Below are 23,849 nucleotides of genomic sequence, written 5' to 3'. Positions count from 1 at the left end.
TGTATCCCACCCACCTCTACCCCACCTGTGATGTATCCCACCCACCTGTACCCCACCTGTGATGTATCCCACCCACCTGTACCCCACCTGTGCTGTATCCCACCCACCTGTGATGTACCCCACCTGTGATGTATCCCACCCACCTGTACCCCACCTGTGATGTATCCCACCCACCTGTACCCCACCTGTGATGTATCCCACCCACCTGTGATGTATCCCACCCACCTGCGATGTACCCCACCTGTGCACATAAAACATACACAATGACCAATTATTATACATCAATTTATTGTAAAAAATTAATACATTTAAAATCACTCAAAAACTTGAAACTCCAAAATAAACACATTTCAACAAAACATATTAAAAACCAAACATTCACCCTCGTCCTGGTGGTGTGGTAAAATAAAGTCTCAGTTGGTCCCTGTTCCGCAGTGACACTACCCTTGGCCTGGTTGCATACCTCCGCAGGGGCATTAGTGGAAGCACATTCGGGGGTTCCGGAGTCTCTCTTTCCTCCTGCCGCACAAAGTTGTGGAGGATGCATGCTGCCTTCACCACGACAACTGCGTTGCCCGGTTTTAGCAGCATGGGCGTGTGGAACACCCTCCGCTTTGACACCAGGATCCCAAATGTGCACTCCACCATTCTCCTTGCACGGCTCAACCGAGCATTGAAGTGTAGCTGGCTGGCATCAAGTCCCCAGTCTGGGTACGGACGCATTACATGGTCGGACAGGGCGAAGGCCTCGTCCCCCACAAACACATAGGGGTAGGCCGGTGCCCTTGTCCCAGGCCAGGGTCTGTCACGGGGGAGACGCAGTCTGCCTTCCTCCATCAGCCGGCAAAGGGTCGTACGCTGGAAAATTCCAGAGTCATTGGAACTACCGTACGACCCCACATCCACGTACACAAACTTGTAGTCCGCATCTGCCACTGCCATTAGAACAATGCTGAAGTATTTTTTATAGTTGAAATAATGGCTGCCACTCCCCACGGGTTTCTGAATCCGGATGTGTTTCCCATCCAGTGCGCCAACACAATTAGGAAACTTGCACTCGGTCCAGAAGCCCTGGGCGATCTCCTCCCATTTCGTGGTGTCCGGCACAGGCATGTATCTGGCCCTCAGTCGCGTCCAAAGGATCCTCGAAGTCCTCACGACGATGCCTGCCACCGTGCTCTTCCCAATACGAAATGTGACATGTAGCGATGTATATGTTTGTCCAGTTGCGATGTACCTACAAGAGAAATAATCGAAATCAATTTTTCATGTCGTTACAGGAGAAAGGTTCAAGACAAGGTGGCGCAATATACGGGATGCATACGTGAAATGGCTACGGAAGAAAAAACTTGCCGAACGAAGTGGCAGTGGCGGGGGAAGGCGACAAAAAGACTACCAATTTGCCAAGCAATTGTCTTTCATCAATGCAAGCCTGGAACCTAGACTGTAAGTACCACTACTGTGGGCAGGAACTGAGAGCTCATACCATGACTTCGGCCATGTATTGCTATGGCCTCAATTCCCATGGCTAGCGAACTTTTCTCACAAGCTTTATCAAATGTTGGGTAGAAACGGTTGATAAAGTGATTGCTAGTGTTTGCTAGCTCTGTGAATTGACGCCACATGCTGTTTGGCACACCAATAAATATTGTTTTTATCTACAGGACTGAAGACAATTTGGAGCAAGAGGAACCGACCCAGGAGGCACGGTTCAGCAGTGAGGAGAGCTTGGTGGATGATGACGTCGCCGATGTAAACTATTGCCCCGAGGAGAGGAGTAGGAGGAGGGAGTCCTTAATCCCAACTCTCTCCTTTGATGATGACTTGGCAGAAGAGAGCTTGGATGTTGAGGTTGCAGGACCGAGTGTGGAAGAAGCTGAACCTCCACAATCGACCGCTATGGAAGCTCCAGGGGAACAAGAACAAAGTGAGGAGCACCGAGAGACTGCAGCACAACCAGCGCGCAGGGCAACCCCGACACAGGCCAGAGGACGGGAAGATGCTGCCACACCACCAGTGAGGACCACCACACCAGTGAGGCGTCGAGGTACCCTCCCCCCAACAAGGAGAGAGACAGAGTCCGAGATGTCCGGGGCTGTCTCCGGACTTCTCGGGATTCTTCAGAGCCACCAAACTCTCATAACCCGGCAGTTGCAAGATGAGGACAGGGGCCACATCATGGAGCAGTACAAGTCCCACATCACTTCACTGCAATGTGAGCTCGACGCTGTACATGGGCACTACAGGGACGAGCTTAAAATGATGCATGAGATGCACAGAGGAGAAATCGACCAACTGCGTGCGCAGCATCATCAGTCGGTGGGCCAGCTGCAGAACATGATGCAGCAAATGCATCAACAAAGCAAGGAACTACTGAAATTGCAGGCACACCCGTGTTTTCACACTGTGATGTCTCTAATACCATATCTGGAAAAGGTGCCTTCCCAAAACCTGATGGCGTGCCATTCCAATTTGCTGGAGGTGATTAAACAGCACATGGACACGCCATTATTGCAACCACCAATTTTTAGACCCCCACAACCAACAGCGGTGCCCACCTGGCAATCATCACAGATGTACACCGGCTACAGAGGCAGTCAATATGGGCCACCACTGTCAGGGTCCAGCTCATCCACGACCAGCACCCAAGAGAGTCCAGATTTCCAGGCAGCAACTCCCACCTTTTCGAGTAGTGGTGCCGATACAATTTGAAAAAAAAAGTAAAATTGTTCCTGGACATGCTCCTCTGAATACCTCCGATCCGCGGAGGAAGGATACCATCACAGGGCTTTTTAACTTTTGGTTTTGCTGGACTTGAACTTTGGGGCCTGGTGTCCCCGAAAGACACTACCTGGGTCACAACCTTGTGCCTGTTGCACTGCACCTGTACTCCTGCACCTGTGCCTTTGATTCCTCTTGTTCCTTACTTTGTTGATCCTAATCACTTGCACAAGACCCTTGGAGCCATGGGTGAAGGACACCTTCACTGGTCGGTGAGAGGCCTAGCCTTTTCACTGACCTGTGTCCTTCATCCATGGCTCAGAGGGTCCTATGCCAGTGGTTAGGTTTTAGAAGCACTAATAATTTAGGGCCTGGTGTCCCCGAAAGACACTACCTGGGTCACAACCTTGTGCCTGTTGCACTGCACCTGTAGTCCTGCACCTGTGCCTTTGATTCCTCTTGTTCCTTACTTTGTTGATCCTAATCACTTGCACAAGACCCTTGGAGCCATGGGTGAAGGACACCTTCACTGGTCGGTGAGAGGCCTAGCCTTTTCACTGACCTGTGTCCTTCATCCATGGCTCAGAGGGTCCTGTGCCAGTGGTTAGGTTTTTGAAGCACTTCAATTTTAGGGCCTGGTGTCCCCGAAAGACACTACCTGGGTCACAACCTTGTGCCTGTTGCACTGCACCTGTAGTCATGCACCTCTGCCATCGGTTCCTCTTGCTCCTCACTTTGTTCTTGTTCCTAACCACTTGCACAAGACCCTTTGAACCATGGATGAAGGACACCTTGACTGGTCGGTGAGAGGCCTAGCCTTTTCACTGACCTGTGTCCTTCACCCATGGCTCAGAGGGTCATGTGCCAGTGGTTAGGTTTTTGAAGCACTTCAATTTTAGGGCCTGGTGTCCCCGAAAGACACTACCTGGGTCACAACCTTGTGCCTGTTGCACTGCACCTGTAGTCATGCACCTCTGCCATCGGTTCCTCTTGCTCCTCACTTTGTTCTTGTTCCTAACCACTTGCACAAGACCCTTTGAACCATGGATGAAGGACACCTTGACTGGTCGGTGAGAGGCCTAGCCTTTTCACTGACCTGTGTCCTTCACCCATGGCTCAGAGGGTCCTGTGCCAGTGGTTAGGTTTTTAAAGCACTTCAATTTTAGGGCCTGGTGTCCCCGAAAGACACTACCTGGGTCACAACCTTGTGCCTGTTGCACTGCACCTGTAGTCATGCACCTCTGCCATCGGTTCCTCTTGCTCCTCACTTTGTTCTTGTTCCTAACCACTTGCACAAGACCCTTTGAACCATGGATGAAGGACACCTTGACTGGTCGGTGAGAGGCCTAGCCTTTTCACTGACCTGTGTCCTTCACCCATGGCTCAGAGGGTCCTGTGCCAGTGGTTAGGTTTTTAAAGCACTTCAATTTTAGGGCCTGGTGTCCCCGAAAGACACTACCTGGGTCACAACCTTGTGCCTGTTGCACTGCACCTGTAGTCATGCACCTCTGCCATCGGTTCCTCTTGCTCCTCACTTTGTTCTTGTTCCTAACCACTTGCACAAGACCCTTTGAACCATGGATGAAGGACACCTTGACTGGTCGGTGAGAGGCCTAGCCTTTTCACTGACCTGTGTCCTTCACCCATGGCTCAGAGGGTCCTGTGCCAGTGGTTAGGTTTTTGAAGCACTTCAATTTTAGGGCCTGGTGTCCCCGAAAGACACTACCTGGGTCACAACCTTGTGCCTGTTGCACTGCACCTGTAGTCATGCACCTCTGCCATCGGTTCCTCTTGCTCCTCACTTTGTTCTTGTTCCTAACCACTTGCACAAGACCCTTTGAACCATGGATGAAGGACACCTTGACTGGTCGGTGAGAGGCCTAGCCTTTTCACTGACCTGTGTCCTTCACCCATGGCTCAGAGGGTCCTGTGCCAGTGGTTAGGTTTTTAAAGCACTTCAATTTTAGGGCCTGGTGTCCCCGAAAGACACTACCTGGGTCACAACCTTGTGCCTGTTGCACTGCACCTGTAGTCATGCACCTCTGCCATCGGTTCCTCTTGCTCCTCACTTTGTTCTTGTTCCTAACCACTTGCACAAGACCCTTTGAACCATGGATGAAGGACACCTTGACTGGTCGGTGAGAGGCCTAGCCTTTTCACTGACCTGTGTCCTTCACCCATGGCTCAGAGGGTCCTGTGCCAGTGGTTAGGTTTTTAAAGCACTTCAATTTTAGGGCCTGGTGTCCCCGAAAGACACTACCTGGGTCACAACCTTGTGCCTGTTGTACTGCACCTGTAGTCATGCACCTCTGCCATCGGTTCCTCTTGCTCCTCACTTTGTTCTTGTTCCTAACCACTTGCACAAGACCCTTTGAACCATGGATGAAGGACACCTTGACTGGTCGGTGAGAGGCCTAGCCTTTTCACTGACCTGTGTCCTTCATCCATGGCTCAGAGGGTCCTGTGCCAGTGGTTAGGTTTTTGAAGCACTTTAATATTAGGGACTGGTGTCCCCGAAAGACACTTGGGCAGCTATGCCCTGCAACTCTTCCAGCACAAAGTTGGTGGTTGGTGTTCCTTAAAACTGACCGGGCTATACCATAGATATGTTATTTTTTGTCTTCCATGTTGGAAGAATGTTTCCATGTTGGAAAGTGGTAGTTTTTGCAATAAAAAAATTTGTTTTTACATACCTCAGTGTGATGAGTAGTTGTTCTTGTGGTGTGACTGCTCTCCTGAACATGGTATCCTTCTTCCTAAGGTCATCCTTCACCATCTCCAAAAGGGTATCAAACCTGTCAGGAGATGGAAAGGAAGAAGCTGTAAAGTATGTTGTGGGACAAGGTGTTGGGTGGAGGATGGGGGAGGTGTGTTTACAGAGGTTTGGGAGTGTTGTGGAGGGTGGGGGTGTAGTGTATAGCTAGGTATACAGGGGTGTGGGGGTCAGGGTGGTGTGTTTAGCTAGGTATACAGGGATGAGGTGTTGTGGGGGTGAGGGTGGGGTGTTTAGGGATGGTGGGGGTTGGTGTATTTAGGCCTAGATACTTACAGGGGAATAGACATCCGAGTGTAGCTGTAGAACTTCTGTGGGTGTCGTCTGAGGTCCCGGTAGAGGGCCTGGAACTCTCCCTTCCTCTGCCTCCTGGCTAGTAGAGGGTGCACCCACCATCTCCTGCGAGGAGCACGCCTTCTCCCCACATAGTAGTAGGTAAACAACAGGAAGGAGAGAATTCCCAGGTAATAAGCGTAAAAAATGACTGGATCCATGGTCCCAACTGCTGTCTCTGTATCCAAGGATGGTCTCCACACGTCCAGCTGTCTCCAACAATGACCCCAGAGCTTCTGCTGACCTCCCAGAACCCCAGGTATTTATACAGGTTGTTATCTCTTTAAGAATCCGGAACCGGACCGCAACCGTGTTCATACCGCACGGAAACCGTATGCAACCGGACCGGATCCGGACCGGATCCGGACAGGAACCGTACGGTTCAGGTCCGATCCGGCTCCGGTGCGGTCCGGACATCCGGTGCGGTTTTTGCAAAACCGCAAGTGTGAACGGGGCCTTCTTCTGTATTATTATGTTTTTTATATATCATTTCTTTCTTCTGCCTTCTCTCTTTTTTTTATTGATTGCATTGTCCTCCCAGCAGCTGAGCCCTACCATAGCTTGTCACTATTGCCTCTTTGGCTACCACCTGTCGCACCTCCGTCATCAGCACAGACCACCCACCCATTACACTGCTGTTGCACCCTGGGAGCACACACCACTTCTCACAGTGTCTCCAGTGCTCTGGGAGCCCCAGCAAAGCATCTTTGAGCCTCCTGCTGGGACTCCCCATTGGTTCAAAGATTCAACCAATAAGAACCCTCCGTGAGGAGGATTTTCATTGCTTAGTTTAGTGGACCAATGGATAACTACAGTATATTATATAGTTAGAAATATAAACAAATTTATTTAGAAAAATTAACCATTTACCGACATCCTATCGTAATAAAACGTCATGCTTACCGCTATTAACGGCAACATGACGTTTTAATACGTCGCGCATTCCCGCTGCTGCTACCGCCGTGTGCGCGCCGCTACCGCCGCCATTACCGTCGGGATCCCGTGCTGGGTGATTGGGGAAGAAGACCGAACGGTCCTCTACCCAATCGCAGTGCCTGGAATGAATGGACGTGACCGCGAACAGCGGCTACGTCCATTCACATAAATAGGAAATGTAACAGTTTAATAAAGTGTAGTAAAAAAAAAAAAAAAAAAGTGGACAAAAAGTATATTACACCTACAAAATACATACATTTTTAAGTATATACACATCATTAATAAAATTACACTTCCAACCCTCCCCCCCCAAAAAAAAAAACTTGTAAAAAAAAAAAATCAGCTTAAAAAATAAATAAATAGTTGCCTTAGGGACTCAGCTTTTTTTATTCTATATTTTATGGGGGAAAATTAATTTTAATTTATTACATAGGGGCTTGTAATTATGGCCAGAACAAACAGAAAAATAACCACTTATATTTCAAAATAATATACTGTCGCCATACATTGTGATAGGGACATAATTTAAACGGTTTAATTATCGGGACCACTGGGCAAATAAAACGTGTTTGTTTTATCCACAGGAGAATGTTTAATTTTAAAACTATAATGGCTGAACACTGAGAAATGATGATTTTTTTTCTTTTTTTCAGTTTTTCTCATTAAAATGCATTTAGAATAAAAAAATTCTTAGCAAAATGTACTATCCACAGAAAGCCTAATTGGTGGCGAAAAAAACGAGGTATAGATCATTTTCTTGTGATAAGTAGTAATAAAGTTATTAGGGAATAAAAGGGAGGAGCGCTGACAACTGAAAATTGCTCTGGTCCGTTAGGATAAAAACCCTTGGGGGTGAACTGGTTAAAGAAGATGTTGGTAAAATGTTTTTTTTTTCACAGCCAAACAAAATTCTGATCATTCATCAAATGCTTTAAAAAAAAATGACAGATTCATTGAATATCTGTACCTTCTACATCGATATTAAAGGAACAACTGTCACATTTGTCCTTGGAAACCACTTCACATCTGTATCCTCCAGCATCGGCTACCACTGCCTTGAGGATTTTCAGCTCAAAATGGTAAATCTGCAAAGATAAATTACATAAAGTGAAATAAGAGATTTCACAGCAGTTTAGTGCTTTATGTCACTTGACTTTGAAGATTACAGGAAAGCAAAGATTTAATCAAAGGTTGTGTAGAAAATATTATTTCTATGTATGGTAATGTAATGTTAAATAAAACTGATCTTTTTTGAATATTACAGTCAGCCATGTTTTTCCAAAAATTTACAGGCAACTGAAAAGCCCCTTCCGTGTTTCAATGGTAATAGTACATTTTTTGGTAAACAGGCCTTTTCAGAGTTCTCATACCTTCTATTTGTAAATAATAAGTTTTGGGGTTTTTTTTGTACCAAATTACAAAAATTGTTGATACATTGTGGTTGATTCATAAAAGACTGCTGAAATTGTTAGTTTCCATGATATTTAAGCAGGTACTACGTTATGGATGTTATCAACTGAAGGTACATGTACCCCAGGGGATATGTTTATTGGGTCCAGGTGGTATTTGGTCTTGATAATTAAGTATAATTAATTTAGAGTTTTAGAAAATAAGTACTATGTAACAGCAAGAAATTAGTAGTTTAACTAATTAAATGTAATAGTAAAAGTATGGCAATTGCTTGGAAACAATTGCCATGTATTACTGTTAATATATCTGTGTCAAGGGGTACTTGAGATAATTTTTTTACCATATCAGGAGGTACTTGGTGAATGCAGGCTTTCAAAAGGAGTACATATTAATCATAATGTTGAGAACCACTGGTGTAAACAATGCATGTATTGCTTGTTTAATTGCTTCTGGACCGTGCTAATTGAAATCTACACCCTTTTTTGGACCTGTTATACCTGCCAGGGCATACATTTCTATAAGTGCACTACATGGACCCACCACTACTGCCAATTACGCCGCTCTCCCGCCACTGTAGCTCACTCGCCCTGCCTCGCTTTAACGCAGAGCTCCGTCAGCTGGTAATGGAATCGGCTCCTGACTGGCTTATGGAGCTCTGTTATCATAGCATTGGCAGGGCAAGTGGGCTTCAGCATCAGGAAAATACTGTGTGAATGGTGAGAGTGCCCATACCCTGCGGCGAGATGTCGCTGAATCCCGATTTTTGCATCAGCACTCTCTGGTCCGTAAGGGGCCAGAGACTGCTGGTACCCAAGTAGTGGTGGTTAACATGGGTATACTATTTGTATAATGCACATTAACCACTTGAGGACCGCCCCCAGCCGATGGGCGGCAGCAAAGACTGGGCCCAAACGACCGCAATACGCCCATCGGCGGAGGCGGCTGCGGGAGTGGCTATGCGGCGATCGCGTCATTCGTGGCGCGATCAGCCGCCGGGGACTCGCTCCGCCCACCGCTCGTAGTAACCCGCCGGCCGTTCAAAAGCGCCGGCGGGTTACTAGCACCCGGATCGCCGCTGCACATATGTATAATAGGCTTTGTAATGTATACAAAACCTATTATACTGGCTGCCTCCTGCCCTGGTGGTCCCAGTGTCCGAGGGACCACCAGGGCAGGCTGCAGCCACCCTAGTCTGCACCCAAGCACACTGATTTCCCCCCCCCTGCCCCCTGACCGCCCAGAGCACCCCTCAGACCCCCCCTGCCCACCCCCCAGACTACTGTTTGCACCCAGTCACCCCCCTAATCACCCATCAATCACTCCCTGTCACTATCTGTCAACGCTATTTTTTTTATCCCCCCCCCTGCCCACTGCCCCCTCCTGATCACCCCCCCACCCCTCAGATTCTCCCCAGACCCCCCCCCCCCCCGTGTACTGTATGCATCTATCCCCCCTGATCACCTGTCAATCACCTGTCAATCACCCGTCAATCACCCGTCAATCACCCCCTGTCACTGCTACCCATCAATCAGCCCCTAACCTGCCCCTTGCGGGCAATCTGATCACCCACCCACACCAATAGATCGCCCGCAGATCCGACATCAGATCACCTCCCAAGTGCAGTGTTTACATCTCTTCTCTCCTCTAAACACCCACTAATTACCCATCAATCACCCATCAATCACCCCCTATCACCACCTGTCACTGTTACCCATCAGATTAGACCCTAATCTACCCCTTGCGGGCACCCAATCACCCACCCACACGCTCAGATTGCCCTCAGACCCCCCCTTATCAATTCGCCAGTGCAATATTTACATCTGTTATTCCCTGTAATAACCCACTGATCACCTGTCAATCACCTATCAATCACCCCCTGTCACTGCCACCCATCAATCACCCCCTGTCACTGCCACCCATCAATCACCCCCTGTCACTGCCACCAATCAATCTGCCCCTTGCGGGCAATCTGATCACCCACCCACACCAATAGATCGCCCGCAGATCCGACATCAGATCACCTCTCAAGTGCAGTGTATACATCTCTTCTCTCCTCTAAACACCCACTAATTACCCATCAATCACCCCCTATCACCACCTGTCACTGTTACCCATCAGATTAGACCCTAATCTGCCCCTTGAGGGCACCCAATCACCCGCCCACACGCTCAGATTGCCCTCAGACCCCCCCTTATCAATTCGCCAGTGCAATATTTACATCTGTTATTCCCTGTAATAACCCACTGATCACCTGTCAATCACCCATCAATCACCCCCTGTCACTGCCACCCATCAATCACCCCCTGTCACTGCCACCCATCAATCAGCCCCTAACCTGCCCCTTGCGGGCAATCTGATCACCCACCCACACCAATAGATCGCCCGCAGATCCGACATCAAATCACCTCCCAAGTGCAGTGTTTACATCTCTTCTCTCCTCTAAACACCCACTAATTACCCATCAATCACCCCCTATCACCACCTGTCACTGTTACCCATCAGATTAGACCCTAATCTGCCCCTTGCGGGCACCCAATCACCCGCCCACACGCTCAGATTGCCCTCAGACCCCCCTTATCAATTCGCCAGTGCAATATTTACATCTGTTATTCCCTGTAATAACCCACTGATCACCTGTCAATCACCTATCAATCACCCTCTGTCACTGCCACCCATCAATCACCCCCTGTCACTGCCACCCATCAATCAGCCCCTAACCTGCCCCTTGCGGGCAATCTGATCACCCACCCACATCAATAGATCGCCCGCAGATCCGACATCAGATCACCTCCCAAGTGCAGTGTTTACATCTCTTCTCTCCTCTAAACACCCACTAATTACCCATCAATCACCCCCTATCACCACCTGTCACGGTTACCCATCAGATTAGACCCTAATCTGCCCCTTGCGGGCACCCAATCACCCACCCACACCTCAGAACGTCCTCAGACCCCAGCCCTGATCACCTCGCTAGTGCATTGCTTGCATCTATTTCCCCCCTCTATTCACACCTTGAGACACCCATCAATCACCTCCTGTCACCCCCTAGCACACCTACCCATCAGATCAGGCCCTAATTTGCCCTGTGTGGGCTCCTGATCACTCGGCCAAACCCTCAGATCCCCCTCAGACCCCCTTCCGATCACCTCCCCAGTGCATTGATTGCATCTATTTTCCCCTCTAACCACTCCCTGAGACAACCATCAATCACCTCCTGTCACCCCCCTAGCACTCCTATCCATCAGATCAGGCCCAAAACATCCTGTCATCTAAGAGGCCACCCTGCTTATGACTGGTTCCACAAAATTTGCCCCCTCATAGACCACCTGTCATCAAAATTTGCAGATGCTTATACCCCTGAACAGTCATTTTGAGAAATTTGGTTTCCAGACTACTCACAGTTTTGGGCCCGTAAAATGCCAGGGCAGTATAGGAACCCCACAAGTGACCCCATTTTAGAAAGAAGACACCCCAAGGTATTCTGTTAGGTGTATGATGAGTTCATAGAAGATTTTATTTTTTGTCAAAAGTTAGCGGAAATTGGATTTTTATTGTTTTTTTCACAAAGTGTCATTTTTCACTAACTCGTGACAAAAAATAAAATCTTCTATGAACTCACCATACCCCTAACGGAATACCTTGGGGTGTCTTCTTTCTAAAATGGGGTCACTTGTGGGGTTCCTATACTGCCCTGGCATTTTAGGGGCCCTAAACCGTGAGGAGTAGTCTAGAAAACAAATGCCTCAAAATGACCTGTGAATAGGACGTTGGGCCCCTTAGCGCACCTAGGCTGCAAAAAATTGTCAAACGTGGTATCGCCATACTCAGGAGAAGTAGTATAATGTGTTTTGTGGTGTATTTTTACACATACCCATGCTGGGTGGGAGAAATCTCTCTGTAAATGGACAATTGTGTGTAAAAAAAATCAAAAATGTGTCATTTACAGATATATTTCTCCCACCCAGCATGGTTATATGTAAAAATACACCACAAAACACATTATACTACTTCTTCTGAGTACGGCGATACCACATGTGTGACACTTTTTTGCAGCCTAACTGTGCTAAGGGGCCCAAAGTCCAATGAGTACCTTTAGGATTTCACAGGTCATTTTGAGACATTTGGGTTCAAGACTACTCCTCACGGTTTAGGGCCCCTAAAATGCCAGGGCAGTATAGGAACCCCACAAGTGACCCCATTTTAGAAAGAAGACACCCCAAGGTATTCTGTTAGGTGTATGATGAGTTCATAGAAGATTTTATTTTTTGTCACAAGTTAGCGGAAATTGATATGTATTGTTTTTTTTCACAAAGTGTCATTTTCCGCTAACTTGTGACAAAAAAAAAATCTTCTATGAACTCACCATACCCCTAACAGAATACCTTGGGGTGTCTTCTTTCTAAAATGGGGTCACTTGTGGGGTTCCTATACTGCCCTGGCATTTTAGGGGCCCTAAACCGTGAGCAGTAGTCTAGAATCCAAATGCCTCAAAATGACCTGTGAATAGGACGTTAGGCCCCTTAGCGCACCTAGGTTGCAAAAAAGTGTCACACGTGGTATCGCCGTACTCAGAAGAAGTAGTATATTGTGTTTTGGGGTGTATTTTTACACATACCCATGCTGGGTGGGAGAAATCTCTCTGTAAATGGACAATTGTGTGTAAAAAAAATCAAACAATTGTCATTTACAGAGATATTTCTCCCTCCCAGCATGAGTATGTGTAAAAATACACCCCAAAACACATTATACTACTTCTCCTGAGTACGGCGGTACCACATATGTGGCACTTTTTTGCACCCTAAGTGCGCTAAGAGGCCCAAAGTCCAATGAGTACCTTTAGGATTTCACAGGTCATTTTGCGACATTTGGTTTCAAGACTACTCCTCACGGTTTAGGGCCCCTAAAATGCCAGGGCAGTATAGGAACCCCACAAATGACCCCATTTTAGAAAGAAGACACCCCAAGGTATTCCGTTAGGAGTATGGTGAGTTCATAGAAGATTTTATTTTTTGTCACAAGTTAGCGGAAAATGACACTTTGTGAAAAAAAACAATTAAAATCAATTTCCGCTAACTTGTGACAAAAAAAAAATCTTCTATGAACTCACCATCCTCCTAACGGAATACCTTGGGGTGTCTTCTTTCTAAAATGGGGTAATTTGTGGGGTTCCTATACTGTCCTGGCATTTTAGGGGCCCTAAACCGTGAGGAGTAGTCTTGAAATGAAATTTCTCAAAATGACCTGTGAAATCCTAAAGGTACTCATTGAACTTTGGGCCCCTTAGCGCAGTTAGGGTGCAAAAAAGTGCCACACATGTGGTATAGCCGTACTCAGGAGAAGTAGTATAATGTGTTTTGGGGTGTATTTTTCCACATACCCATGCTGAGTGGGAGAAATATCTCTATAAATAGACAATTGTGTGTAAAAAAAATAAAACAATTGTCATTTACGGAGATATTTCTCCCACCCAGCATGGGTATGTGTAAAAATACACCCCAAAACACATTATACTACTTCTCCTGAGTACGGCAATACCACATGTGTGGCACTTTTTTGCAGCCTAACTGCGCTAAGGGGCCAAAAGTCCAATGAGCATCTTTAGGCTTTACAGGGGTGCTTACAATTAGGCACCCCCCAAAATGCCAGGACAGTGAACACACCCCACAAATGACCCCATTTTGGAAAGTAGACACTTCAAGGTATTCAGAGAGGAGCATAGTGAGTCCGTGGCAGATTTCATTTTTTTTTTTGTCGCAAGTTAGAAGAAATGGAAACTTTTTTTTTCTTTTTTTTGTCAGAAAGTGTCATTTTCCGCTAACTTGTGACAAAAAATAAAATCTTCTATGAACTCACCATGCCTCTCACTGAATACTTTGGGATGTCTTCTTTCCAAAATGGGGTCATTTGGGGGGTATTTGTACTATCCTGGAATTTTAGCCCCTCATGAAACCTGACAGGTGCGCAGAAAAGTCAGAGATGCTTGAAAATGGGAAAATTCACTTTTGGCACCATAGTTTGTAAACGCTATAACTTTTACCCAATCCAATAAATATACACTGAATGTTTTTTTTTTTTTTATCAAAGACATGTAGCAGAATAACTTTCGCGCTCAAATGTATAGGAAATTTTACTTTATTTGAAAAATGTCAGCACAGCAAGTTAAAAAAGTCATTTTTTTGCCAAAATTCATGTCTTTTTTGATGAATATAATAAAAACTAAAACTCGCAGCAGCAATCAAATAGCAGCAAAAGAAAGCTGTATTAGTGACAAGAAAAGGAGGTAAAATTCCTTTAGGTGGTAGGTTGTATGACCGAGCAATAAACCGTGAAAGCTGCAGTGGTCTGAATGGAGAAAAAGGCTCTGGTCCTTAAGGGGCGAAAAGACTGTGGTCCTTAAGTGGTTAAAGTAGCAATGCGCACATGGTATGCATAACATGAGCAGTGCTATGCCCACAATGCGCATTATGTCCTGCCCCCCCAGAAAAAATAAATATAAAATAGTTTTTCATCACTTAAAATACAATAAAGGAAAGTAATCAATTGTGATTTTAAAGCTTAAGGTTTTTTTTCATTTTTTTTTTATTATTATTATTTTAAATTTAAATACCTCCAACCAAACTTTGTCCCAAAACCTGTACTGGTCGTCCATTTAATTGCTTACCAGTCAACGCTGGTGCTAACCCCAAATGACTTTGAATCAAAGACCTTCTTCACCCTATGAAACACTCCTTTGTTTTGTAGCATATGTTGATACAAGACCAGAGTTCTGGCAGACAGTTGAATCTGTAGATTCCGTACACATTATCCCTTCCGTTGAAACTAGAAAACCTATTTTGAATTAAAGAGAATCTGAAGCCAGATTAAAAATGGCTTTTTACCTTATTTCCAAGTGAGGCATGTTTGCCCCTGCTAAAACGCCACTATCCTGCGGCATAACGAGGGGTCACATGGATATATGGTAAAACGCCATTTTTAATCTGGCTTCAGATTCTCTTTAAGTAACATCCATGTCAATTTACCTTTTTGTCTTTCTCAACAGATTCGTTAAATTGGAAGCGGGTTCCACTTTTGCTGCCCAATTCTAGCCATTTGCCTTTAAACCATTTAATTGCTGGCTTTGCCTCCAGCTGACTGGCATCAACACTTGCACTCAGGACAATATCTTTGCCTGTGAAAAAATAACATAATCCAATAAATTAAAACATTAGTAGTTTTTGGTATGACATTATTTTTCTGTAGTAATGCATTAACATTTTTTTATTTACAAATCATAAAACCATATTGCACTTACAAGAATATAAAAGTTGCAGGCATATAACAAAATCATCTGCCAAAGGAGATTGCTAAAGCGATGCACTGTAACGCAGGTATCTTACTGTATATTATTGTACAATCACAAAATTCATACCAGTTTTGAATATTGTAAAAAAAAAACAGGACACGAGAGCCAAATATAGTGTAGTAAATCTTAACAAATGATAAATGTTTAGAGTAAATGTAGTATACTTACAAAGCAGGGTCACCAAAAATGTAACCACTGTAACAGCAAGTGTTTTACTGTTGAAATTGACAGTTTGTTTGACTGCTTGAGAAGGTAAGTCCACCACTACTTTCTCTTTAATTATGCTTTTACATTTTTTTTTATTGGATTTTATTCTTTTGGCGCCTCTGTTCCCTTCATACAGTTTTGAATATTGAAACACTTGATGTTATATATATATATTGTTTGCTACAGTTATATGCTTACACACACTGGGATGAATGTGGTTAAACATCAGTTAACCTAGCCTTGCATTCTTGAACGTGAGGATATACATATACTGTATGCTAACAGACTTGAACTTCAGGGGTCATGGAGGAGCAGCAGTTGAAAGTCTACAAGAATTTCCACATGGGCAGCTGGCAGAAAATGTATCCACAGCCTTTCAGATGTTCCCAGGCACTTGCCGGGCACTTTGAGATGCGTGGTATGAGCAGTAGAGATGTCACGTACATAGAATGTTCTGTTTGCGAACGGCGAACGCAAACTTCCGTAAATGTTCGCGAACAGGCGAATCTGATGAACTGCCATAGATTTCAATAGGCAGGTGAATTTTAAAACCTACAAAGACTTTTTCTGGCCACAAAAGTGATGGAAAAGTTGTTTCAAGGGGTCTAACACCTGGACAGTGGCATGCCGGAGAGGGATCCATGGCAAAAGTCTCACCAAAAAGTACAGAGTTGCTGCAAAGTCGGGTTTTAATCCCTAAAGGGCAGGAATCACATTATGAAGAGCTCTGGGTGTCAATAGACTGTGGAGTGTCACAAACAGAGAAATGCAATAGTATTATCAGAATACAGTAGAATAATAATGCACTGGAGTATTTCTATGCCTGTAACTTAATGAGGCAACAGCAGTAGTGTGCACACAGCTCTGGGTGTCAGTAGGCTGTGGAGTGTCACACAAAAAAACCACAGGAGACCGATGTGCTGGCCTTCAAAATGGCTGTTTGAAGTGCTTTCACAGCAAATGAGGATCAAGAACACAGGCCTAGCTAAGGCTTTCCCTACCTATCTGCAGCAAGTCTGGCCCTGCTCTCACTAACAGTCTGCAGCCAGTAGAGAATTGATCCAATATGGCCACCACAACTGCTTTTTGATAGGGGGGGGGTCCAGGAAGGAGTGCTAGCAGATTGGCTGCCATGTGTCTGCTGACTGTGAGGTAAGGGGTCAAAGTTTAGCTCAATAATGATGTATATTGTGAATCGAACAAGCCAAATGTTCGCTATTCGCTGTGAACGCTAACAGCCGATGTTCTCAGAATACTTCTCGCGGGGCACTGTTCGGGCCATCTCTAATGAGTAGTGTGTGTGGGGGGGGGGAATCTGCCCTCTGCATATAATCAGATATAAACATGGCAGTAGCCACCCTTAGACGAATCAAGTAAAAACAGTGCTGGAGATTTCAGCACAGCCGGCCCCACCATAGGCTGTAATGGAAATTACGGATAAAGCGGCGCTCAGACAGTAATTTGGGCACCGTCAAAAGATGGAGCACAAATTACAATAAAAACAGCATCATTCCGCCACCGGCAATAGAATTATATCTTACCTTACTGTCCATGGCGACTTGGAGGGGGAAAAGGAAGAATGGTCCGCACTTGACAGTGAAGTATAGAACTTTATTGTGGACGTATCCAATATCTCCACGGCAGGCTTTAAATAGCTGACATGTTTCGGACTAACCGTCCTTATTCATAGACTTGGAGGGGGAATAGTAATAAATGTCGCTGGGACTTTGAGGAGCAGGGTGAGCCATTTTTGGACTTTACCCTGTCCCCAAATTTCCTGGCGGCTTAATTATTTGTACGCCCCTTAGATGTAATATAATGCAGCTGTCTCCTGCTGTGTAATCACACTGTGTCAATCACTGACATACATTTGATGAAGGGGATCACCAGAAACATTTTGCTTTATTTCTTGTATGCTGGGTTTGCTTGTAATCTGCATGATACCCACCCGGAATATGGTTAAGCCCATGTTTTACATACATGTGCTGTTATTGCAAGGACCATAAAGAGATCTAATGATGGACTTTGAATGGCATGGTGAACTCCCAGTGTAATTTGTGATTGGAGTGACCCGTTCGATTTATACATCAGGGAACCACTACAGGGTTCTCAAAGAATCCAGTGGTTTTAGGAACTCTGTTTGAGGATGCCTGGCCTAATCTATTAAAACAGAGAAATACTGTAGTGCATGGGAACCTTTACTGAATATTTTGTAGAACGAGTTTGGTTTTACACTTGGCTCTAAGTTTGAAGAGTTAAAAGTATTATTTTTGCTAATTTACTCTTGTGATATTGTACATACCAGATTCCACAGATATATTATCAGGTTTCGTTACGAAAAGTCCAGTAAGTTCTGGAGCACGATCTTCAGGGTTGGTGTCTAGAATTCAATATAAAAAGTGTTAATAAAATCAATGCTAGAGATATACATTTTTTTCTTACTGGTGTAAATTCCATTTGAAGTCATAATATTGCGGGTTTTTTGGTTTTATTTTTGGTACCTGTGCCCGAAAGAATAGATTTGTTGAAATAGTCGAACCTCTTGTGTGCCCCAAACTACTTTCAAAGAAGTCTAGGGTAACCTCTTATTTAAAGCAAACCTGAACTGAAAATAAAGTGGAGAAATAAACTAATGCATCTAGAACATTTCTAGAATTTCACAGTTTTATTTTGTGTTGAAAAGTTTAAAGAAACAAGTTTACTGTGTTTTCATGTTCTCAAAATAATGACACAGTCTAGTGTTCCATAGCTACAGTCTTGACTTTTTTTTATCTATCCCCTGGACCCAGGAGTGGTTCTCTGCCAGGCAAGAGTTTTATATCTTGTAAATACTGTAGTTATAAGTGAGTGTTGCGCTGTAGTTTGACTCAACTCTAACTGAAGAAAAAGTGCAATTTGCATACCTGGCATACTTCTTAATCCTTACAGTGAGCTAAAGGAAAAAAGGAATACAGCCTATTTCTATGCAGACTTGGGGCGTACATATACGTTTGTTTCATAATACACATCCTTTAAAGCCCAAATCTAGGCTAAACTTTTTTTTTGTCAAAAATGGAGTGTTGTCACTCATTTATGTCCCCACTGAAGAAAATTTCCTTCACTTAGGGCATATTTCCTCCACTACGGAATCTGCAGAATTACCCTGCCAGTAATTTGAGCAGGGAAATGCTGCCTATTAGCTATGACATCTGAATTGCATGCTGGCACAGTTCAGAAGTCATGCTGCATTTCAACGCAGCACACACCCAAATACCTATAGCTGGGCATGACACAGCTACAGGGATTCGCATGCATGCTCGAATGACTGCAAGTGCCAGCGTGCGTCCTGCATCTCTAAGTGACACAAAGGGTTTGTATTAAAGCCCATATGTCTTTGTAGCTGTAACAAAAATGTACCCACTTGCTTTATTGTGGAAAGGAAATAGGAAAAATTCTTTCCAGTTGAGACGAGGACAACAATCAAAAATCAGAAAAAGATGTAACCACTTTATAATGTATCCAAACCTAATTAAAAAGGTTTTTTGGTTGGAATTGAGTTTTAAGTCCTTGTTTTTACATATGAAAGATTTATTAAATACAATTGATAGAGTAGGTACAGCACACTTGAAGGGTACCTGAATGGACACATAACATAGAGCCATATTCACTAAATGATGGTAAAATGATGGTAAAATGACAGTGTGCACACAGCAGTTTTGCAGGTACTTATGCACTGATGTAGTACATGCTCTGCCTATAGCAGCACACTTTACAAGTTGTGTAATGCGCTTTACACTGCAATGTATGTGAGGAGGACTCAGTGAGTGACACGAGTTGCCCCATGAGTTCAATGCATGCTTTGCTAGTTACATACGTACCGGTCAAGTTACCATGCACTGTGGGTGCAGAGTAATTTTACTGGCATTTCGTGAATAAGGTTGAGTGGGAACGAAACTGAAACTGACATGAAACTGAAACTGAGCCTTGTTGGAAACAGGCTGTGGTAAAAGGAGTCAACTTACCTTGGTTGGCACCTCTGGCCACAGTGATCCATGCCCCTTTACATCCCTATATTTCCTCCTTTCTGCTGTGAAGGAGGAAGTGTTGGAAGGATGGAATGCAGCGTGGAGTGCTGCAGCCAGAGGCAGTAACCAAGGTGAGTTAAGCACCTCTGCCATGTCCACCAATGCTCAGTTTAAGTTCCTCCTGAGGCCCACTCATCCACATTAGTTACTATGGCTCATAATGAGGTGAACATGTGTGTATACAGTTCCTATTTAGAACTAGGCTGTGTTCCTTTTTACAATTTCAAAAAAATAAGGCAGGGACCGATGTCATCTCACCTCATAAGTTCTTCATTAGGGTGCAGATGTAAAAACTAGAGGCCCTTGATGGGAGGTGCTCCCCACTACCTGACAGGCTGTTTCACGATGACAGTCGCATCATCAGAGGTGCATGGAGGGTACAGGGAGGCTGGTCTCTAAGCACCTCAGAAGGAATCATTGTTTAATTTGGTCATCATACTAACGCTGAAGTGCTGGTCATTCCTGTCTGTGTAAGAAAAGTGTGTTCCTTTTTACTTTTTCCACTGTAAGGGTTAAGCATTCAGGGCTCTAAATGACTGTTTGCACTTGGACTGCAGTTAAACTACAGCATAGCTCTCATAGATGACTAATTAGAGCTGATAAAACTATGAAACACTTTCTGTGCCAGGAACACGTACAAAAATAAATAGCAACAATACAAACCTTAATCTTTTCAGATACCATTTAGACACAAAATAAGACTATGTAATTCCAGAAAAGTCCTATTTAGGATTAGGACTGTTGTATTGTTTTATAATTACTTCAGGTTTGCTTTGAGATAAGAAAGATATTTTGCCAACTATGTAATCTAGTGTGGTTTTATATCTGTAAAATATGTATGGGTTAAGCATTATCTTGTCAACTACTGTCTGCTTCTGATTTATTAGTACAAAAAAACAGAACTCTATCTAATGAATAAGGTGTTGCTTTAGACAATCATTATTAATTGCACTTAAAACAGTGTATGGATCAATACTTTTAGAAAATAGGTAAAATAGTACTTCACGGTGATTAAATTCAGTATAAAAATGTTCCAGTATTTAGCTCAGCAGGACTTGCTTATTCTAGATAACTAGCATTAGACTAGCATTCTAGATACTGTAACCATAGGTAGTATGGGAACTAAGCAAGTTAAGATTAGGGTGAAAGAATGGTTAATGTGCGTTTTCAGTTAGTGTTAGGGCTATATTCACTGGTTATTGGTTCATGTATGGGACCAGGTTATTGTACAGGATTCTTTGAGTTCATTTTACTATCTGATGTCAACCTGATCGTAAGCTAAAGAAAACAGTCTATGTACAGCTGCAAAAACTAATTGAGATTGACCTGCTGGAGACCTGCATTTAACCTAACATTATAATGTTAGTTGAGACTAAGTAAAAGATTTGTGTACACTAACCTTCAGGCAATAGTATCAAGTTAACTTACCGTATATACTCGCAAGCAAGCCGAATTTTTGACCCCCCAAAAGTGGGCCAAAAGTTGGGGGGGTCGGCTTGCTTGCGAGTCATGGGTGGGTGGATAGGTGCTGTCCCTCCCCGCTCCCCCCGCGGCCACCGCTGCTATTACCTTAGGCGGGGCCGCTGCCTCTATCCCCGTCCTCCTCCGGTAACTCATTCACACAGCAGCGCGCCCCCCGCTGCTGTGATGACGCAGGAAACCATAGAGAGCGGTTCCCATAGTAACGGCATCGCGCTACAGGAAGCCGCTCTCTATGGTTTCCTCGTCATCACAGCAGCGAGAGGCGCGCTGCTGTGAATGAGTTACCGAACTTACCGGAGGAGGACGGGGATAGAGGAAGCGGCGCCGCCTAAGGTAATAGCAGCGGCGGCGGCCGCGGGGGGAGCGGGGAGGGACAGCACCTACCCACCCACCCATACTGGGGCACTATGCTAGCTATATGGGGCACTATGCTAGCTATATGGGGCACTATACTAGCTATAATGGGGCACTATACTAGCTATAATGGGGCACTATACTAGCTATAATGGGGCACTATACTAGCTATACTGGGGGCACTATACTAGCTATACTGGGGGCACTATACTAGCTATAATGGGGCACTATTCTAGCTATAATGGGGCACTATACTGAGCACTATACTAGCTATACTGGGGGCACTATACTAGCTATAATGGGGCACTATACTAGCTATACTGGGGGCACTATACTAGCTATACTGGGGGCACTATACTAGCTATACTGGGGGCACTATACTAGCTATAATGGGGCACTATACTAGCTATAATGGGGCACTATACTGAGCACTATACTAGCTAAACTGGGGCACTTCACTAGCTATACTGAGCACTATACTAGCTATACTGAGCACTATACTGAGCACTATACTAGCTATACTGAGCACTATACTAGCTATACTGGGGCATTTTACTAGCTATACTGAGCACTACCTACCTATACTGAGCACTATACTAGCTAAACTGGGGCACTTCACTAGCTATAATGAGCACTATACTAGCTATACTGAGCACTATACTAGCTATACTGAGCACTATACTAGCTATACTGAGCACTATACTAGCTATACTGAGCACTATACTAGCTATACTGAGCACTATACTAGCTATACTGGGGCATTTTACTTACTATACTGAGCACTACCTACCTATACTGGGCACTATACTAGCTATACTGGGACATACTGGGGGGATCACGCGGCCAGCGTTTCCTACCCCCGGCTTACATGAGGGTCAATCATTTTTTCCTGTTTTTTGGGGTAAAAGTGGGGGGGTCGGCTTACATGCGGGTCGGCTTGCTTGCGAGTATATACGGTACATTAAAGTGGTATAAAACTCTACATAACATTCAATAAATGTGTTTTCCTACTTTTTATTAAGCATTCAGTTACCATATTTGTTTTTGTGCACAAGTAATATTGTCTGTTTACAAATTACAAGTTCGCAAACAACAGTTTATCTGCTCTGAAAGCTGCCATTGCATTTTATTCATAGATTCTAATATATAAATACAGCAGCTATCTAGGGATAATTTCTCATATGTCACTGCTTGTCAGCTCAGTACAGTTTCATTTCAGCACGTGGATGACTGTAACTAATTGTAGCAACGGGGGGAATGTAAACAAAAGATAATGTTATCATCTCTTCTGATGCGGATCATAAGCTGAAGGAGCTTTCCATTGTAGAACAAAGTGCTGTGTTTAACTGTTTAAATGCTGTTCTGCTACAATATTTTCTTTTGTGGTAGCTGGGTTAAGGCTGTAAATAAGCTTTTAAAAAAAGAGGAAATGCTGAGTTTCAGACCACTTTAAGGTGAACTTGTGTCAAAGTGAACACAGAGCCCAGTAAGGGCACTGTATGCTGTTTTACCACCTACCCTGTATTACCCAATTTAAAAACTAAGTGTGTAGGAAGTTGTACTAGGTCTTTGTATGGTCTGTACGTCCTAGTACCGGAAGTGTGCAGCTGTGCCTCTTATCCTCCTGCCCACCACCAGGGTGTACAACTATGCCTTATGAAGCCTTGCCTCCACTGAATTATGTAAATGATCTATCATCAGACTCTTGGAACCAGATGGAAAGGCATGGTGTGGCTATGCCTCCTGTCCACTCATAGGATTATAAGTCAGACTCTCCTCCAGTGGAGACGCTGGAGTATTTTCAGATTGTAGGGTGGGGTTTTTGAGTATAGTTTCTCCTGCCATTATACTCCTACGGGTAGGAGTAGGAGATTCTGACAGTAGAATGTTTGGTTAAAGAGGAACTTCAGCCTAAACAAACATACTGTCATTAAGTTACATTAGTTATGTTAATTAAAATAGATAGGTAATGTAATCTCTTACCCACCCTGTTTTAAAAGAACAGGCAAATGTTTGGGGGGGTTATGGGGGCAGCCATCTTTTCTGGTTGTAAGGAGGTGACAGGGAGCAGGAGACACAGTTCCAACTGTCCTGTGTGCTGATCACCCCTCCCAGTTGCTAGGCAACATGAATAACAACATAGGAAATCCCATCATGCTTTGCACAGCATCAGGGAAAAAAGCCTGGGCAGTTTTCTTTGATGGGTGGAGCTTAGCTAAAAATGCAG

At 44.5% G+C, this 23,849-nt stretch overlaps 1 protein-coding gene across 4 annotated transcripts in view; it reads right to left on the bottom strand.

Annotated features, from left to right (window-relative positions):
- Positions 1-23,849, bottom strand: part of LOC137521657 (myosin-binding protein C, fast-type-like) — a 189,792-nt gene that overhangs the window by 102,758 nt on the left and 63,185 nt on the right. For all 4 annotated transcript variants that reach the window (XM_068241207.1, XM_068241209.1, XM_068241208.1 and 1 more), the window contains 3 exons: positions 18,025-18,102; positions 15,193-15,341; positions 7,731-7,848 (listed from right to left, as the gene is read on the bottom strand). In XM_068241207.1, coding sequence (XP_068097308.1) covers positions 7,731-7,848; positions 15,193-15,341; positions 18,025-18,102 — 345 coding nt within the window. The remainder of the gene's footprint in view (positions 1-7,730; positions 7,849-15,192; positions 15,342-18,024; positions 18,103-23,849) is intronic.

The sequence above is a fragment of the Hyperolius riggenbachi genome, chromosome 6, assembly GCF_040937935.1.
Source record: "Hyperolius riggenbachi isolate aHypRig1 chromosome 6, aHypRig1.pri, whole genome shotgun sequence".
Lineage (NCBI taxonomy): Eukaryota > Metazoa > Chordata > Amphibia > Anura > Hyperoliidae > Hyperolius > Hyperolius riggenbachi.
Note: the sequence above shows the minus strand (reverse complement) of the source record. Positions and strands in the feature narration are given on the sequence as shown.